The sequence below is a fragment of the Nematolebias whitei genome, chromosome 3, assembly GCF_014905685.2.
Source record: "Nematolebias whitei isolate Nwh7 chromosome 3, NemWhi1, whole genome shotgun sequence".
Lineage (NCBI taxonomy): Eukaryota > Metazoa > Chordata > Actinopteri > Cyprinodontiformes > Rivulidae > Nematolebias > Nematolebias whitei.
The window spans coordinates 44,134,454-44,147,661 of record NC_056500.1 but is presented as its reverse complement, the minus strand read 5'-3'; the positions used below and the strand labels follow the sequence as shown (position 1 = coordinate 44,147,661).

At 45.2% G+C, this 13,208-nt stretch overlaps 1 protein-coding gene across 1 annotated transcript in view; it reads left to right on the top strand.

The window, feature by feature from the left end:
* The first annotated feature begins 866 nt into the window (after nucleotides 1-866).
* The window catches only part of polq (polymerase (DNA directed), theta), an 81,466-nt gene continuing 69,124 nt past the window's right edge, over nucleotides 867-13,208 (top strand). Inside the window, exons 1-10 of the mRNA XM_037674352.1 lie at nucleotides 867-964; nucleotides 1,257-1,353; nucleotides 1,451-1,908; nucleotides 1,991-2,202; nucleotides 3,138-3,314; nucleotides 3,406-3,536; nucleotides 3,632-3,788; nucleotides 3,979-4,090; nucleotides 4,164-4,365; nucleotides 12,977-13,118. Of these exons, the coding sequence (XP_037530280.1) occupies nucleotides 900-964; nucleotides 1,257-1,353; nucleotides 1,451-1,908; nucleotides 1,991-2,202; nucleotides 3,138-3,314; nucleotides 3,406-3,536; nucleotides 3,632-3,788; nucleotides 3,979-4,090; nucleotides 4,164-4,365; nucleotides 12,977-13,118 (1,753 nt within the window). The 5' untranslated portion in view covers nucleotides 867-899. The remainder of the gene's footprint in view (nucleotides 965-1,256; nucleotides 1,354-1,450; nucleotides 1,909-1,990; nucleotides 2,203-3,137; nucleotides 3,315-3,405; nucleotides 3,537-3,631; nucleotides 3,789-3,978; nucleotides 4,091-4,163; nucleotides 4,366-12,976; nucleotides 13,119-13,208) is intronic.

The following is a 13,208-nucleotide window of genomic DNA, read 5'->3' as shown; positions in this document are numbered from 1 at the left end:
TCTTTTAGCGTACCGTTTGGCATTTGTTTAGCGTATATCTTAGTGTATTTCTCAGATCTTTATTTACCGTTTCTTTTTACACTTTATATTTTTGCTATTGTTGGATGTAACTGGGCCCCTGTGTACACAATTTCATTCCACCTCATGTACCACGTGATGAAATGACAATAAACCTACTTGCTTGTTATTTTATTTTTCCAATTTAAATAAACAGTTTAATAACTTTTAATATCAGTCCCAAGTCTGTAGCTGTGGTCGTCATGGTGATGATAGCACACAGAGTGCTAAGATCATCCCCAGTGTTTAACATTTTTTAATCTGAATTCCAATTATATTTGAAATTCTGAACTACATTATATTGAAACACATGAAGACCTGTATGAAATGTTAATGGAATTGCCCACCAACGCATGTTGATTCTAATCCTAAAACATATACCCCCTTGTTGTAGTTTATTATATTTTTTCTTTTTTTTCTTCTTCTTTTTTTCATGTCGAAGTCTGCCTCTGCTATGTCCTTTTTTAGAGTTACATAATTGTTTTTACTTGTTTTTGCGAAATTGTTTTCTTAAAAAAAAAAAAAAAAAGTTGTATGTAGGAACTTTTGATGATAGCAGTCTGCGCTTCATCGAACAGTTTTAGGGGTAACACAGGGGCTGTGCTCCGGCGGTCTTTTTGATTCTAGATTTGTTTAGCATTGCCTAACAGGTAATATTTACTCGACGCAACTAAAATAAAATATGAGCAAGGGACGCTTGTTTTGCGTGTTTTCAGAACCATAAGATACAGTTTTTGAATTTATAAGCAGAGTTACGTAATGCGCGTGCATGCTACGTTAAATAACGTTCGTTTCTTCAAAACCAGAAGAAGTGCAACTTCAGGCTCAGTTCAGCCAGGAGCATGACCTCGGGTCCACTGAAAAAGAAAAGCTACTTGGGACAACACCAGATCAAAAAGAAGACAAGGTACGGTGAGATAGCAGTTATATTTGATTTCTTTTGATGATAGAAGATAAATGTCCCTGTTGTTTGAAAACATCTCCGTGCGTTTTAAAAACAGTCTCGTCGTAATATTCTGATGCATGCTCAATGGTCCAGGTAGGTAAATCTAACGAGGTCAAGTCGGGTCCTCTGGACGGATTCTTATTTGTTGATTCAAAGAAGAATCCGTTCAGAGGACCCGACTTGACCTTGTTAAATCTGTGATGATCTCTAAATCTGCCATGCTTGTGCTAAAACGATGTCTTTCTGAGCACAGCATTCTAGGTAATGATGAGCCACGTGATGATGGGAAAGTGTTGCAGACAACTTTTTTGTCAAACAAAACGCATAGCATCAACCAAAATATTATCTTGGTGAGTGGGAAGTCTTTGTACTCTCTTCTATTGCAACCCTTTTCAGCTGTGTTGCCCATCTAGACTAAAGAGAAGGCATAATGTTGTTTTCTGTTAGGGTGGAAGAGCTGCATTCCAGTTGGGAGAATCCACTTTAGCTCTTGATGAAGAGATCCTGCAGGTTTTGGATGCTGTTGATCCTGCAAATGCTATAACAGAAGAGGCTTGTTCTGTAAACACAGAAGAAAAAGCGTCATCAGCTGCTTCTACTCTTCCACGGCCCAGTGTACTGAATGCACTCAGTAAAAAGGACATGGTGCAGAAGAAGGATGGGGCATCTCTTCAGCACACATACGGAGTTTCTGGTCCTCAGCAGGGAGCTTGCCATCTTCTAGGGGATTCAAAAAGACCAGGATGGATACCTGACTGCAAAGATCTTGCTCAGAAGCTTCTCTTCTGTGAGGACTCTGGGGATGTGGACCAAGAAAACAACCACTCAAAACCTGCTTCTTCCTTTGTCAGCATTCTGCCTTGTCAGGAAACCCGAAACGATCTGAGAGCAGGCAGCTTCGACCAGTAAGTCCTGACTTACTTTTTACTGTCTCGATTCTTCTTCAGACGTTTCTGCATCACCCTCACTGTCTCTGTTTACAATTAGGTCAAAGCTCACAAGAAAAAGCTCTCCTAGCAAAAATGCTGAGCCATTTCTGGATGTATCCTCAAACTATGTCTTGTTCAGCCCTACACGACTCGCTGCAGCTACAAAGAGGGCCAAACTCCAGCAATCATTACATAATCTGTCGTCCTCTGTGCTCACAGTCCCCAGCGGCTTGGAGCCCAGCACGCTCAGTGACACGCCACCTCAGCCAGGTGAAGCGTTTTACACCACAGCTGCAAAACTTCTTCTTTTTGTGCTTTTGTTTGTACATTAGTTTTAATCCCTTTTTACATTGTGTCAGGTTAAGTTGGTCACAAAGACAAGGAGGAATCATGAGACTGTATCTGTTGTGCGGCACTTTGTAATAATATGCTAGTTCAGACATTAACAATTTGTTAGCACAAAGAAAAATTGAAAAGCAGGTTCAAAGCACAGACCTCTTTAAAATGGGGCTGAAAGAGTCTTATAGTGCATAGTGCATGAATTACGTGTTGTGGATTAGTCTAACCTATGGGCACACCAAATTTTAGCAAAAATTAATGAAATTGACTGAGTTGTAGCCAGTTTTGTGTTTTCTAAAGTTAGCTGGTTGTCTCTGCCATCTAGAATTCAATTTATTACACAATCTAATCACTTCTAATTAGGGGTGCACCAATAAATCGGCCCCGATTTCCTTCATTTTGGGAAATCGGAAATCGGCCGATACTTGCATGAAAAACCGATTTTACCGATTATTTTTGTTTGTTTGTTTGTTTTAACAACAATTGTCTGAACTTCATTTATATTTCAGAGCACTACATCATGGCCAGTTAAAACAAGTTTGTATTGTTTCTAGGATATTGTTTAAGGGTATGCTTTTCAACAAAATAATATTGGAAAATTGAAGGTGCATTGTGAACTTCTAACACCTGACATTGTCGCTTATAAAACAAAATCGGTATCGGCAGGTCAGACTTTTTAGAAATCCGTGATCGATGATTGGCCAGAAAACTGCAGTCGGTGCACCCCTACTTCTAATGGAACATATCTAATGGTTATTTTCTGAAAGTTTCATAAACCCTGTCCAGTTAATAGGCTATTTTGCTAACTAACAGATGTGACCCTAGTAGTTAACATGAAGTTGTCCATATGTTGTGCTCTTCTGCAGGGGTTACCCTGTGCTCTCCTGTCCATCAGGCTGAAAAGCTGCTGTTATCCAGCTGGGGTTTACCAAAGCCCGTTTTAGAGCGCTACCAGAAACATGGAGTCACTCAAATGTTTGAGTGGCAGACTCGGTGTCTTACTGCGGGGCAGGTGCTACAAGGGGGGAACCTGGTGTACTCTGGTAAGGAACATTATTCTAAAAAGTTATTCACAGAAACCTGTCTTTGTTGGCTTTTCTTTTTGGTTAATTCTTGATTATTATTTTTAATTAGCACCCACCAGTGCTGGCAAAACTCTGGTGTCAGAGCTGCTGATGCTGAAGCGCATACTGGAGACCAGAAGAAAAGCTCTCTTCATATTGCCATTTGTTTCTGTGGCCAAAGAGAAGATGCTCTACCTTCAGGTGATGAAAAGATGGACAGAACACACACATGCTTTGTACTCCTTTATGCTTCTCTGCAACTATCTACATTTTTATTTGCATGTCCTTCTTTGTAGAGTGTATTTGAAGAAGCTGGTGTTCGTGTGGAGGGCTACATGGGCAGCACATCAGCTGCTGGAGGCTTCACAACATTGGATGTAGCTGTTTGCACCATAGAAAAAGCAAATTCTTTAATCAACAGACTCATTGAAGAAGATAACATGGGTCTCTTAGGTATTACATCTGTTGTAACTGTACACAGATATAAAAATGTCAATTTTAAAGAAAGTTAGTTTGAAGATTTGCTTCAAAATCTTGTATGTAAATAATAATTTTTCTTAATGCACATATGGACTAACAGATTAAATGATAACTCAATAGAACATAGTGATATGTGAGTTGTTCAGTGTATTATTTCTGCTAGGAATGGTGGTGGTAGATGAGTTACACATGGTTGGAGATTCTGGAAGAGGATACCTGCTGGAACTGCTCCTCACCAAAATTCTCTACATTGCACAGAAGCAGAACAGCACAGGGTCTGTGTCCCTACCGTTGTTGTTGCAATCCTTTTAGTTTCTTTACAGAATGTGTTCATTGAGCTTTCTGCAGGTCTCTTTCCGACGGTATACAGATAATCGGGATGAGCGCCACTTTGCCCAATCTCTCTCTCCTGGCTGGCTGGTTAAATGCAGAGCTTTACCAGACAGACTACAGACCTGTGCCTTTGCAAGAACATCTCAAAGTGGGCTCTGACATCTACGATAAGAGCCTCTCTGTGGTGAGGCAGTTCACTCCTGCTCTCAGTGTCAAGGTAACTGGGATTATTAACAATTCAGAACTGATACAAAGCTTTCCAAAGATTACTTGAATTTTGTAAGGCACAGATTGGCTCACAAGTCGTTTAAACATCACAATCGTTTAACAACAAAACATTTTATATATTTTTTTAGTTCAGAATTTCTTCGTAACTTCTGATTCACATGTTGATCTTGTTTAAATTAAAATTCTTAAAGTCTTAGTCATTTTTAATAGAAAATGCAGTTTTTTATGATGAAATATTTTTGTATATATTTTTTTTTGACATAGTGGGTTTTTGTTGCCATTATGCTTGCAATGAAAACTCACTGTTGGAAATTCTATTTCGTATAGGCTTCGCCCTTTAAAGCTGTCGCTGGTGGGTTTATCCCGTCATGCAAAGTATTGCACTGAAAAAATTAAGTCCACGCCCACCTGTTGTGTGGGCCCCACCCGGTCCATATAAATTACATTAAGAGCGGGTAATCAGCTCCCATTTTTTCTTCAGCAAGCTAATAGCACTGTTAGAAGAACGAAGAAGGAAAGTTGTCCAGCTTGACCGGCACAACCTTTAATGCCAACCTCCTGACGTCCCGGTGAGTTCTTCCTCCCCGAGGAGAAGCAGACGAGCAGTTTCAAGGTAAGTGCCAAGGAATATTTTTTCAGTGGCGGGTCGCTACCCACTGGATGACGCCATCGACCCTTTTTTCTTTTTAACGCAGACTCTCGGAGCGAATCGGATGGTTCCTCCGGGACAGGCGACATCAGCAGCAGCCCTGGCTGCTCACTCCCTCCTGGAGAGCGTAGTGTCGGAACGAGGAGGGCTGAGCAGATGTTCACCTCCCCGGGCCTTTTCGCATCGGCGACCACACCGCTCCCAGCTGTCGGTGCCCTCCTCTCGGAGCTGCCCGGCATAATCCAGGAGGCGGCTGACATGAAGGGACTTTTTTCCGTCCCTCTCGTCCCCCCGCCCAGATCGGATGATCTAGCGGGAAGGTATTTGGCTCCATCCCGGCTCGCCGTCCTGATCCCATCTGGCCTTGTTTCCCAGCAATGAAGTCCTACTGGACCGAGGCTACAGCCGGACCTAGTAGACTGAGAGCGCCGGTTTCCACATTCGCGCCCATCACCAGAGTGGAGGGGTTTTACTGAGCGGAATTTCTCTCGGTGCCCCCCTGGAGCCAAGCCTGGCGGAGGCTATTGGAGCAAGATGTCCAGGTTGGACCAGCGTCCTGTGCCTTCGGGGAAGCATGACCAGACGGTGGCGTCGCTCCAACCGAGCTCACCAGTATGCGTTCCAGGCGGCCGCAGCGAACAATAACGTTGCGTCGCTGACGTACAGCATCTCAGAGGCTGGAGGGAACAGACCTGCCTCAGGAGACTAAAAGCTCCCTCTGCAAGGCGTCTGACGTCACCCTCAACCTGTGCGCCTCGTCTGCTGTCTGCCTGTCTCGCATCGCAGCCTGGATGACAATGGTTCAGAGGTCCACCTGGCTTCGTCACTCCCCCTCCCTGTCGAGAAACTGCAGATGGACTCGCTGGAGGGCCCCTTCACGACGGAGGCGCTGTTCAGGGCCAATTTCAAGGCCATGCTCGAGAAATCGAAGAAGTCAGAGGAGGTGTCGGAGACTGTGCACAATCTGATCTCCTCTCGCCCCCACGCCCGCTGGAGAGAGTGCCGTGGCTAGAGACAGCAGAGCGTGCCACAGCTGCAGCAGTGTCTTCTCGCTCTGCTCCGCGACTAGCCCCTCCTGTCAGAGTACAGCCCTCCTCATCCCGACAACCAGCGGTGCTGCTTTTCCCCAGAGAAGATTCAAATATGATTCATTGCGGAGGATGTGTGTGTGCATAATGATGGTTTGAGTTTTGGAATAAAACGTAAACATCATTCAGGAATTAAAGTGTCTGATTTCAGCCTGACTGTTAGTTCATATGATCTCACAGCGGCTTCTCCTCACACATCCTCCACACACAGCGAGCCGGTGTCCTCCAAACAGGTTTTTAATCACTGCAGCCCGAGAAAACACACAAAATGCGGGTGTGAGTGACACAGCAGCCAAAGTGAATGTTTTCAGCAGACCGAGTCCAGTGGGAAACCTCGCTCTCAGCCCAAGCTAGGTGCTGCCTCCTCTGACCGCAGCGGCGACAAACGCGCCCCCCGCGGCAGCAGCAGCCCTCACCTACACGGCTCCGCATGCCCTGGGGCGCGCGCGCCTCCCTTCAGCGCACGCCAGCTCACATCAGCAAGGATGTGAGCCCGCAGCCTGAGCGCAGCACAGAAGCGCCGCTCCCCCGTGGCAGCCCTCTCCTACATGGCTCTGTATGCCCAGGGGCGCGCGCGCCTCCCCTCAGCGCACGCCAGCTCACATCAGCATGGATGGTAGCCCGCAGCCTGAGCGCGGCACAGAGGCGCTCTAGACAGATGGATGAAACGTCTTATCAGCATGGGATACACGCTGCAGTTACAGCTCAAACCCCCCGTTTGGAGGAACTTTAGAGACGTTTCCTTCATCTCCAGAACAGATCTCGTTCCTCCACGCAGAAGTTCAGGAAATTCTGATAAAAAAAATTTAATTTCCAGGGTTCCAGAAGGAGAGGAAAACACAGGGTTCTACTCTCGTCATTTCCTGGTCCCAAAACGGACCAGAGGGATGAGACCCATCTTAGATTTGTCAATTTTCAACTGTGAGACAACATTCCATTCAAAATGCGTCGAGTCGGCTCTGCAGCTGCTACACAGAGCAGGGATGAGAATTCTGTTTTATCTGGATCATCTGTTGCTGCTGACCCGTTTTACAGACAGGTGGCAGCAGTGCAACTTGGGCGCTGACGTCACACCTACAAAATCTGGGCTTCACCATAACGGGGGAAGAGCTCAGTTCACCCGGCCCAGACGATCGGTTATCTGGGAGTGAAGCTAAACGCGGTCACTACGAGGGCTCGTTTATCTCAGACGGGAACCGAAGCTCTAAAGAACCAATTCCTCCATGTGAAGCCGGCAGAGTGATAACAGCTGTTTCTGTCATGAAGTTATTAAGGACATGTCGTCTGCTCACACGGTGAGACGCCTCCAGAGGTGGTTCGCTCATTTGCGTGTGGACCGGGTGAGGCAGAAGAGGCGGTTGATCGCTGTGTCCCCCTCTGTGAGAATCAACCTGAGACACTGGGAAACCCTCTTGTTCTGTCGGAGGGAGTCCCCGTCAGCAGACCTACGGTCACACGTGTCAGTCTTCACAGACGCGTCCCTGTCAGGCTGGGGAGGCACATGCATGTCTCGAGCTGTGGGGGAGCTGCGGCCACCCCACACAGCAGCTCATATAAATGTTTTGGAGTGTCGCACACCAAAATCTGCTCTCCATCAGAGCAGTGTACATCCCCGGTGTTCTGAACAGAAGGGCGGATGTGATGTCCAGGGGCGGTCCGCGTCACAGGGACTGGAGCCTCTATCCTGAGCTGATGGCTCAGACGTGGCAGAAATTTGGCAGAGCGGCCGTGGACTTGTTTCACACACCAGAGAACGCTCAGTGTCAACTATGGTTCTCACTGAGCCCGCTGGACGAACCACCGCTAGGGGTGGACGCGTTTGCTCACAGCCCGTGGCCTAAAATGCTTCTTTACGCATTTCCCCACTCCCTCTGATATCATGGTTTCTGAACCGAGTTAGGGAGGAGGGATTGACAGACCTCTTGGTGGCTCCCGAGCGCGTGAACGCCCCGTGGTTCCCAATTCTATGACGCCTGTTATCGGGGCGCCCGTGGAAACTGCCGTGGAGGGAGGATGCTCTCCTCCAGGCGGGAGGAACGATCAGGAGTTACCCAGAAATAGGCCAGCACCTTTGGGTCTGGCCGCTGAGCGGATCCGTTTTAGAGGATGGGTCTCTCTCAAGATGTGGTGTGCACGATCCAGGTTTCACGTGCTGCCTCCACCACAGCGCTGTACACATCAAAGTGGACAGCTTTTTCAGCGCTGGTGTACGGAGAATTGTGCAGAGGCCACCTCATGTCCACTAGATGGCGTGTTGTCCTTTCTGCAGCAGCTGATGGACAGAAATCTGGCGTTCAACACGATTAAAACGTACGCTGCAGCCATCTCTTCTTGTCACAAAGGTTTTGGGGACAGAACAGTTCTTAATCATCCGCTGATGAAGCGTTTTTTAAAAGGTGTACCGAGGCACAGGCCTTTATCATGCACACTTTCTCCACAGTGAGTTTTAACGCTGGTTCTGAGAGCCCTGATCAAAGCTCCACTCGAGCCACTAGATCAGGTTCCAATTAAGTTCTTGTCTCTTAAAACAGCCCTGCCGTTGGCTCTAACATCCGCTAAGAGGGTGAGTGATTTATTTGTCCTCTCTGTCGCTCCGTCATGTCTCAGAATTCAGGCTGATGGCAGCTCAGCTGATCTGAGAACTAACCCAGCGTTTATGCCTAAAATATCACGAGCTCAATTAAATCAAGAGCGATATCGTTGGAGGGATTCTTCCCTCCTCCCCACAAATTAGAAGAAGCATCATCTTGCCATCTTCTCTGCCCTGTGCATGCATTGACGTGTTACGTAGCACGCACGGCGGCACTGCGTCAGACTCAACATTTGTTTGTGCACTTAGAGACGCATCTGCAGGTCGCCCGTTATCCATCCAGCGCCTGTCACACTGGCTGTGTGAAGCCATTTCTGAAGCCTACAGAGCATCAGATTTAGAGCCTCCTGACAACCTCAAGGCGCATTTGACCAGAGGTATTGCATCTTCAACTGCTTTGCATAATGGTATAACCATGCAGGATATTTGCACTGCGGAGGTGTGGTCAACACCCTGTTCATTTATTCGCTTCTATTTACATGATGTGTCTGCTCGTTCCATGATGCATTCTGTCCTTAGTGCCTTACAGAATAAATACTATTGTTTCGTGGAATCTCGTTTAATCTCACATCTGACTGCATGCATTTACAGTGTGAGATGTTGTTATCAGTCACAGGTTATGACTGTTGTTCTTGTTCTTGTTCTATGCTCACTAATCAGTTTATGACTTCTGTCATCAATCAATTCATTTGATTAATAATCAGTTCACTTATTATTAATCTGTTCATATTGAAGAGCCGTGGATCTACTCTGTTCACGGCCTTTTTCAGCTTCTCCTCTTTCCCGTTGAAAACCTTTCCGGGTTGTTCATGCACTCGGAACGCGTAAACTACGCAGTGCGCGTCTGTGCATGGTGCACATAATTACGCAACGCTTATTTACGCTCATGGAGAGCTTAGTGACAAGATGTTTTTTGGGCAAGCGGACGCTTCTTATGGTGTTCGAATGGACCCAGTGAGGCGGAGACTACATCATGCTTCGCCCTTAACCCACCAGCAACAACTTTAAAGGGCGACGCCTATACGAAATAGAACGTTGGTTACGTACTGTAACCCCAGATTCTATGAGTATAGGCGTAGCCCTTTTAAGCGTCGGGCCTCACTGACTGGCTCCTAAATGGCTATTTGGGAGCCGATTACCCGCTCTTAACGTAATTTATACGGACCGGGTGGGGCCCACAAAACAGGTGGGCATGGACTTAATTATTTCAGTGCAATGCTTTGCATGATGGGATAAACCCACCAGCGACGGCTTTAAAGGGCTACGCGTATACTCATAGAATCTGGGGTTACAGTACGTAACCAACGTTTTATGTACCTTTTTTAATATATAAACACACATTTAAAAAAAAATTTTATTAAATTTTTTACAAAAAGTTGATTGCTGGCATCAATACAAATGTGCATTCATAAAAATGTGCTTTCAGTTAGACAAACTACAGTATAAAGGACAAACAAAATAAATGATAGCTTTCTGCTTTGTTTACATTTTATATTGCTTGACAACTACAAACCGGATTCCAAAAAAGTTGGGACACTAAACAAATTGTGAATAAAAACTGAATGCAATGATGTGGAGATGGCAAATGTCAATGTTTTATTTGTAATATAACATAGATGACAGATCAAAAGTTTAATCTGAGTAAATGTAACATTTTAAAGGAAACATGTTGATTCAAAATTTCACAGTGTCAACAAATCCCCAAAAATTTGGGATAAGTGGCTGGAAAAAGGAAATTGAGCATATAGTGAACAGCTGGAAGACCAATTGACACTAATTAGGTCAATTGACAACATGACTGGGTATAAAAAGAGCTTCTCAGAGTGTCAGTGTCTCTCAGAAGCCAAGATGGTAAGAGGATCACCAATTCCACCATTGTTGCACAGAAAGATAGTGCAGCAATACCAGAATGGTGTTACCCAGCGTAAAATAGCAAAGACTTTTAAGTTATCATCATCAACCGTGCATAACATCATCAAAAGATTCAGAGAATCTGGAACAATCGCTGTGCATAAGGGTCAAGGCCGTAAAACTCTACTGGATGCTCGTGATCTCCGGGCCCTTAAACGTCACTGCACCTCAAACAGGAATGCCACTGTTTTTTTTTTTTTCTTGCTACTCTACGGTGAAACCAGACGTGTTTTCCCTCTGCCCCCCCCCCCCCCACCCGCTTCCCTGCTGCGCTCTTTTGTCCTGTGAACCCTTAAAAAGCCTCTTTTTTTTTTTTCCTGCATACCTCTTAATTGAAAGGATCAGCTGGTCTCTCAACAAAATCGATCAACTTCTCCCGACAGGAGTCAGGGTAAGGAGGACACTCTGAACTCTAGAGGAAAAATTGGATTCATGATGATGACTAGAATCTACTGTTTGGGTTGGTGGAATCTGGTTGTCTACAAATTTGTGTGGAGGTGTTGAAGCTTGACAGTGCTCGGACTGAATGTGGAGCTGTGACAGGGATTTGGAGCAGCTGTATCAGGACTGTGATCTCCCTGGCAGCACTCATGAATGGTGGGAATAATCTTGGAGAAAGCTGTGAGCTCGACTTTGGAGTAAAGGATCAATTCGGCTGCTTTGGAGTTTCCATCAGAGAATATGTACCAGCGAGACTTTAAAGGCAGAAACAACAATTACGAGTTCTGCCTGACCCAAACTGTGGCCTTGATGCCGGACTTATCTCAACTCCTCCTGGAATGTTTTGAAAACAACAAAGATGCTTTGACTGTTTCCTCACCCCTCCCTTCCCCAAGGCCGTGGACATGTAACAGAACCTCAACTGAGCTGAAGATGAACGTCACCTCTTATCTGGACAATGGCTGGGGGGGGAGGGGGAATGGGGGCTCTGGACTATGCTACGACTTTCCCTTAAAAATTCAATGTTTTCACCACCTATATGTAAATGTATAACGTCTGTTTATGTTGCTTTGGTGTGTTAGGTTTTTTTGATGCCTCAAATTGTGCCCTGTCTAGGACATGGTGTGAGTGATATTTTTTTTATACATTCTCTCCTCATGTTTTCTTTCCTTTTCTTATCTAAGCAAAATATTATTCTGAATAAGAATAAGAAGGCCACGCTGATTATTTTAGCCGCAGCTTCGTGCACTCCGCCAATCTTCGGACGACTGTACGTACATATTCGCATTGTATCTCGGTGCAATGCCAATAAAGTTTATTCTGATTCTGATTCTGATTCTCACTGTCAAGGAAATAACAGAATGGGCTCAGGAATACTTCCAGAAAGCATTGTCAGTGAACACAATCCACAATCATGCCATCCGCTGTTGCCAGCTGAAACTCTACAGTGCAAAGAGGAAGCCATTTCTAAGCAAGCTCCACAAGCTCAGACGTTTGCACTGGGCCAGGGGTCATTTAAAATGGAGTGTGGCAAAATGGAAGACTGTTCTGTGGTCAGATGAGTCATGATTTGAAGTTCTTTATGGAACACTGGGACGCCATGTCATCCGGACCAGAGAGGACAAGTATAGCCCAAGTTGTTATCAAAGTTCCGTTCAGAAGCCTGCATCACTGATGGTATGGGGTTGCATGAGCGCTTGTGGCATGGGCAGCTTGCATGTCTGGAAAGGCACCATTAATGCAGAGAACTATGTTCAGGTTCTAGAACAACATATGCTCCCATCTAGACGTCATCTCTTTCAGGGAAGACCCTGCATTTTTCAACACGATAATGCCAGACCACATTCTGCAGCAATCACAACATCATGGCTACGTAGGAGAAGGATCCGGGTACTTAAATGGCCAGCCTGTAGTCCAGATCTTTCACCTATAGAGAACATTTGGCGCATCATAAAGAGGAAGGTGCAACAAAGAAGGCCCAAGACGATTGAACAGTTAGAGGCCTGTATTGGACATGAATGGGAGAGCATTCCTATTTGTAAACTTGAGAAACTGGTCTCCTCTGTCCCCAGATGTCTGTTGAGTGTTGTAAGAAGAAGGGGGGATGCCACACAGTGGTAAAAATGGACTTGTCCCAACTTTTTTGGGATTTGTTGACGCCATGAAATGTGGAAACAGATTTTTCTCTTAAAATGATTCATTCTCTCAGTTTAAACTTTTGATCTGTGATTTGTGTTCTATTCTGAATAAAATATTAGATGTTGGCACCTCCTCATCATTGCATTCAGTTTTTATTCACAATTTGTTTAGTGTCCCAACTTTTTTGGAATCCGGTTTGTATTTTAGTTGTGGTTAAATGTGTTTTTTGATGATCTTTTTCTTACGACCGTTAATATGAGTGCTTGTTATTTTTTGTTTAAAGGGCGATGATGAACACATCGTGAGTTTGTGTTATGAGACGGTGAGAGAAGGCCACTCTGTGCTCCTGTTCTGCCCTTCAAAGAACTGGTGTGAAAAACTGGCAGACATCATCGCTAGAGAGTTTTTTAACCTCAGACAAACTGGTAGGACTGAGAGTAAAACACGAAGGACATCATGTACTTGACAGTATAATTCAGAATTGACTGAATGAAAACAAACTTGGTGAAACGATT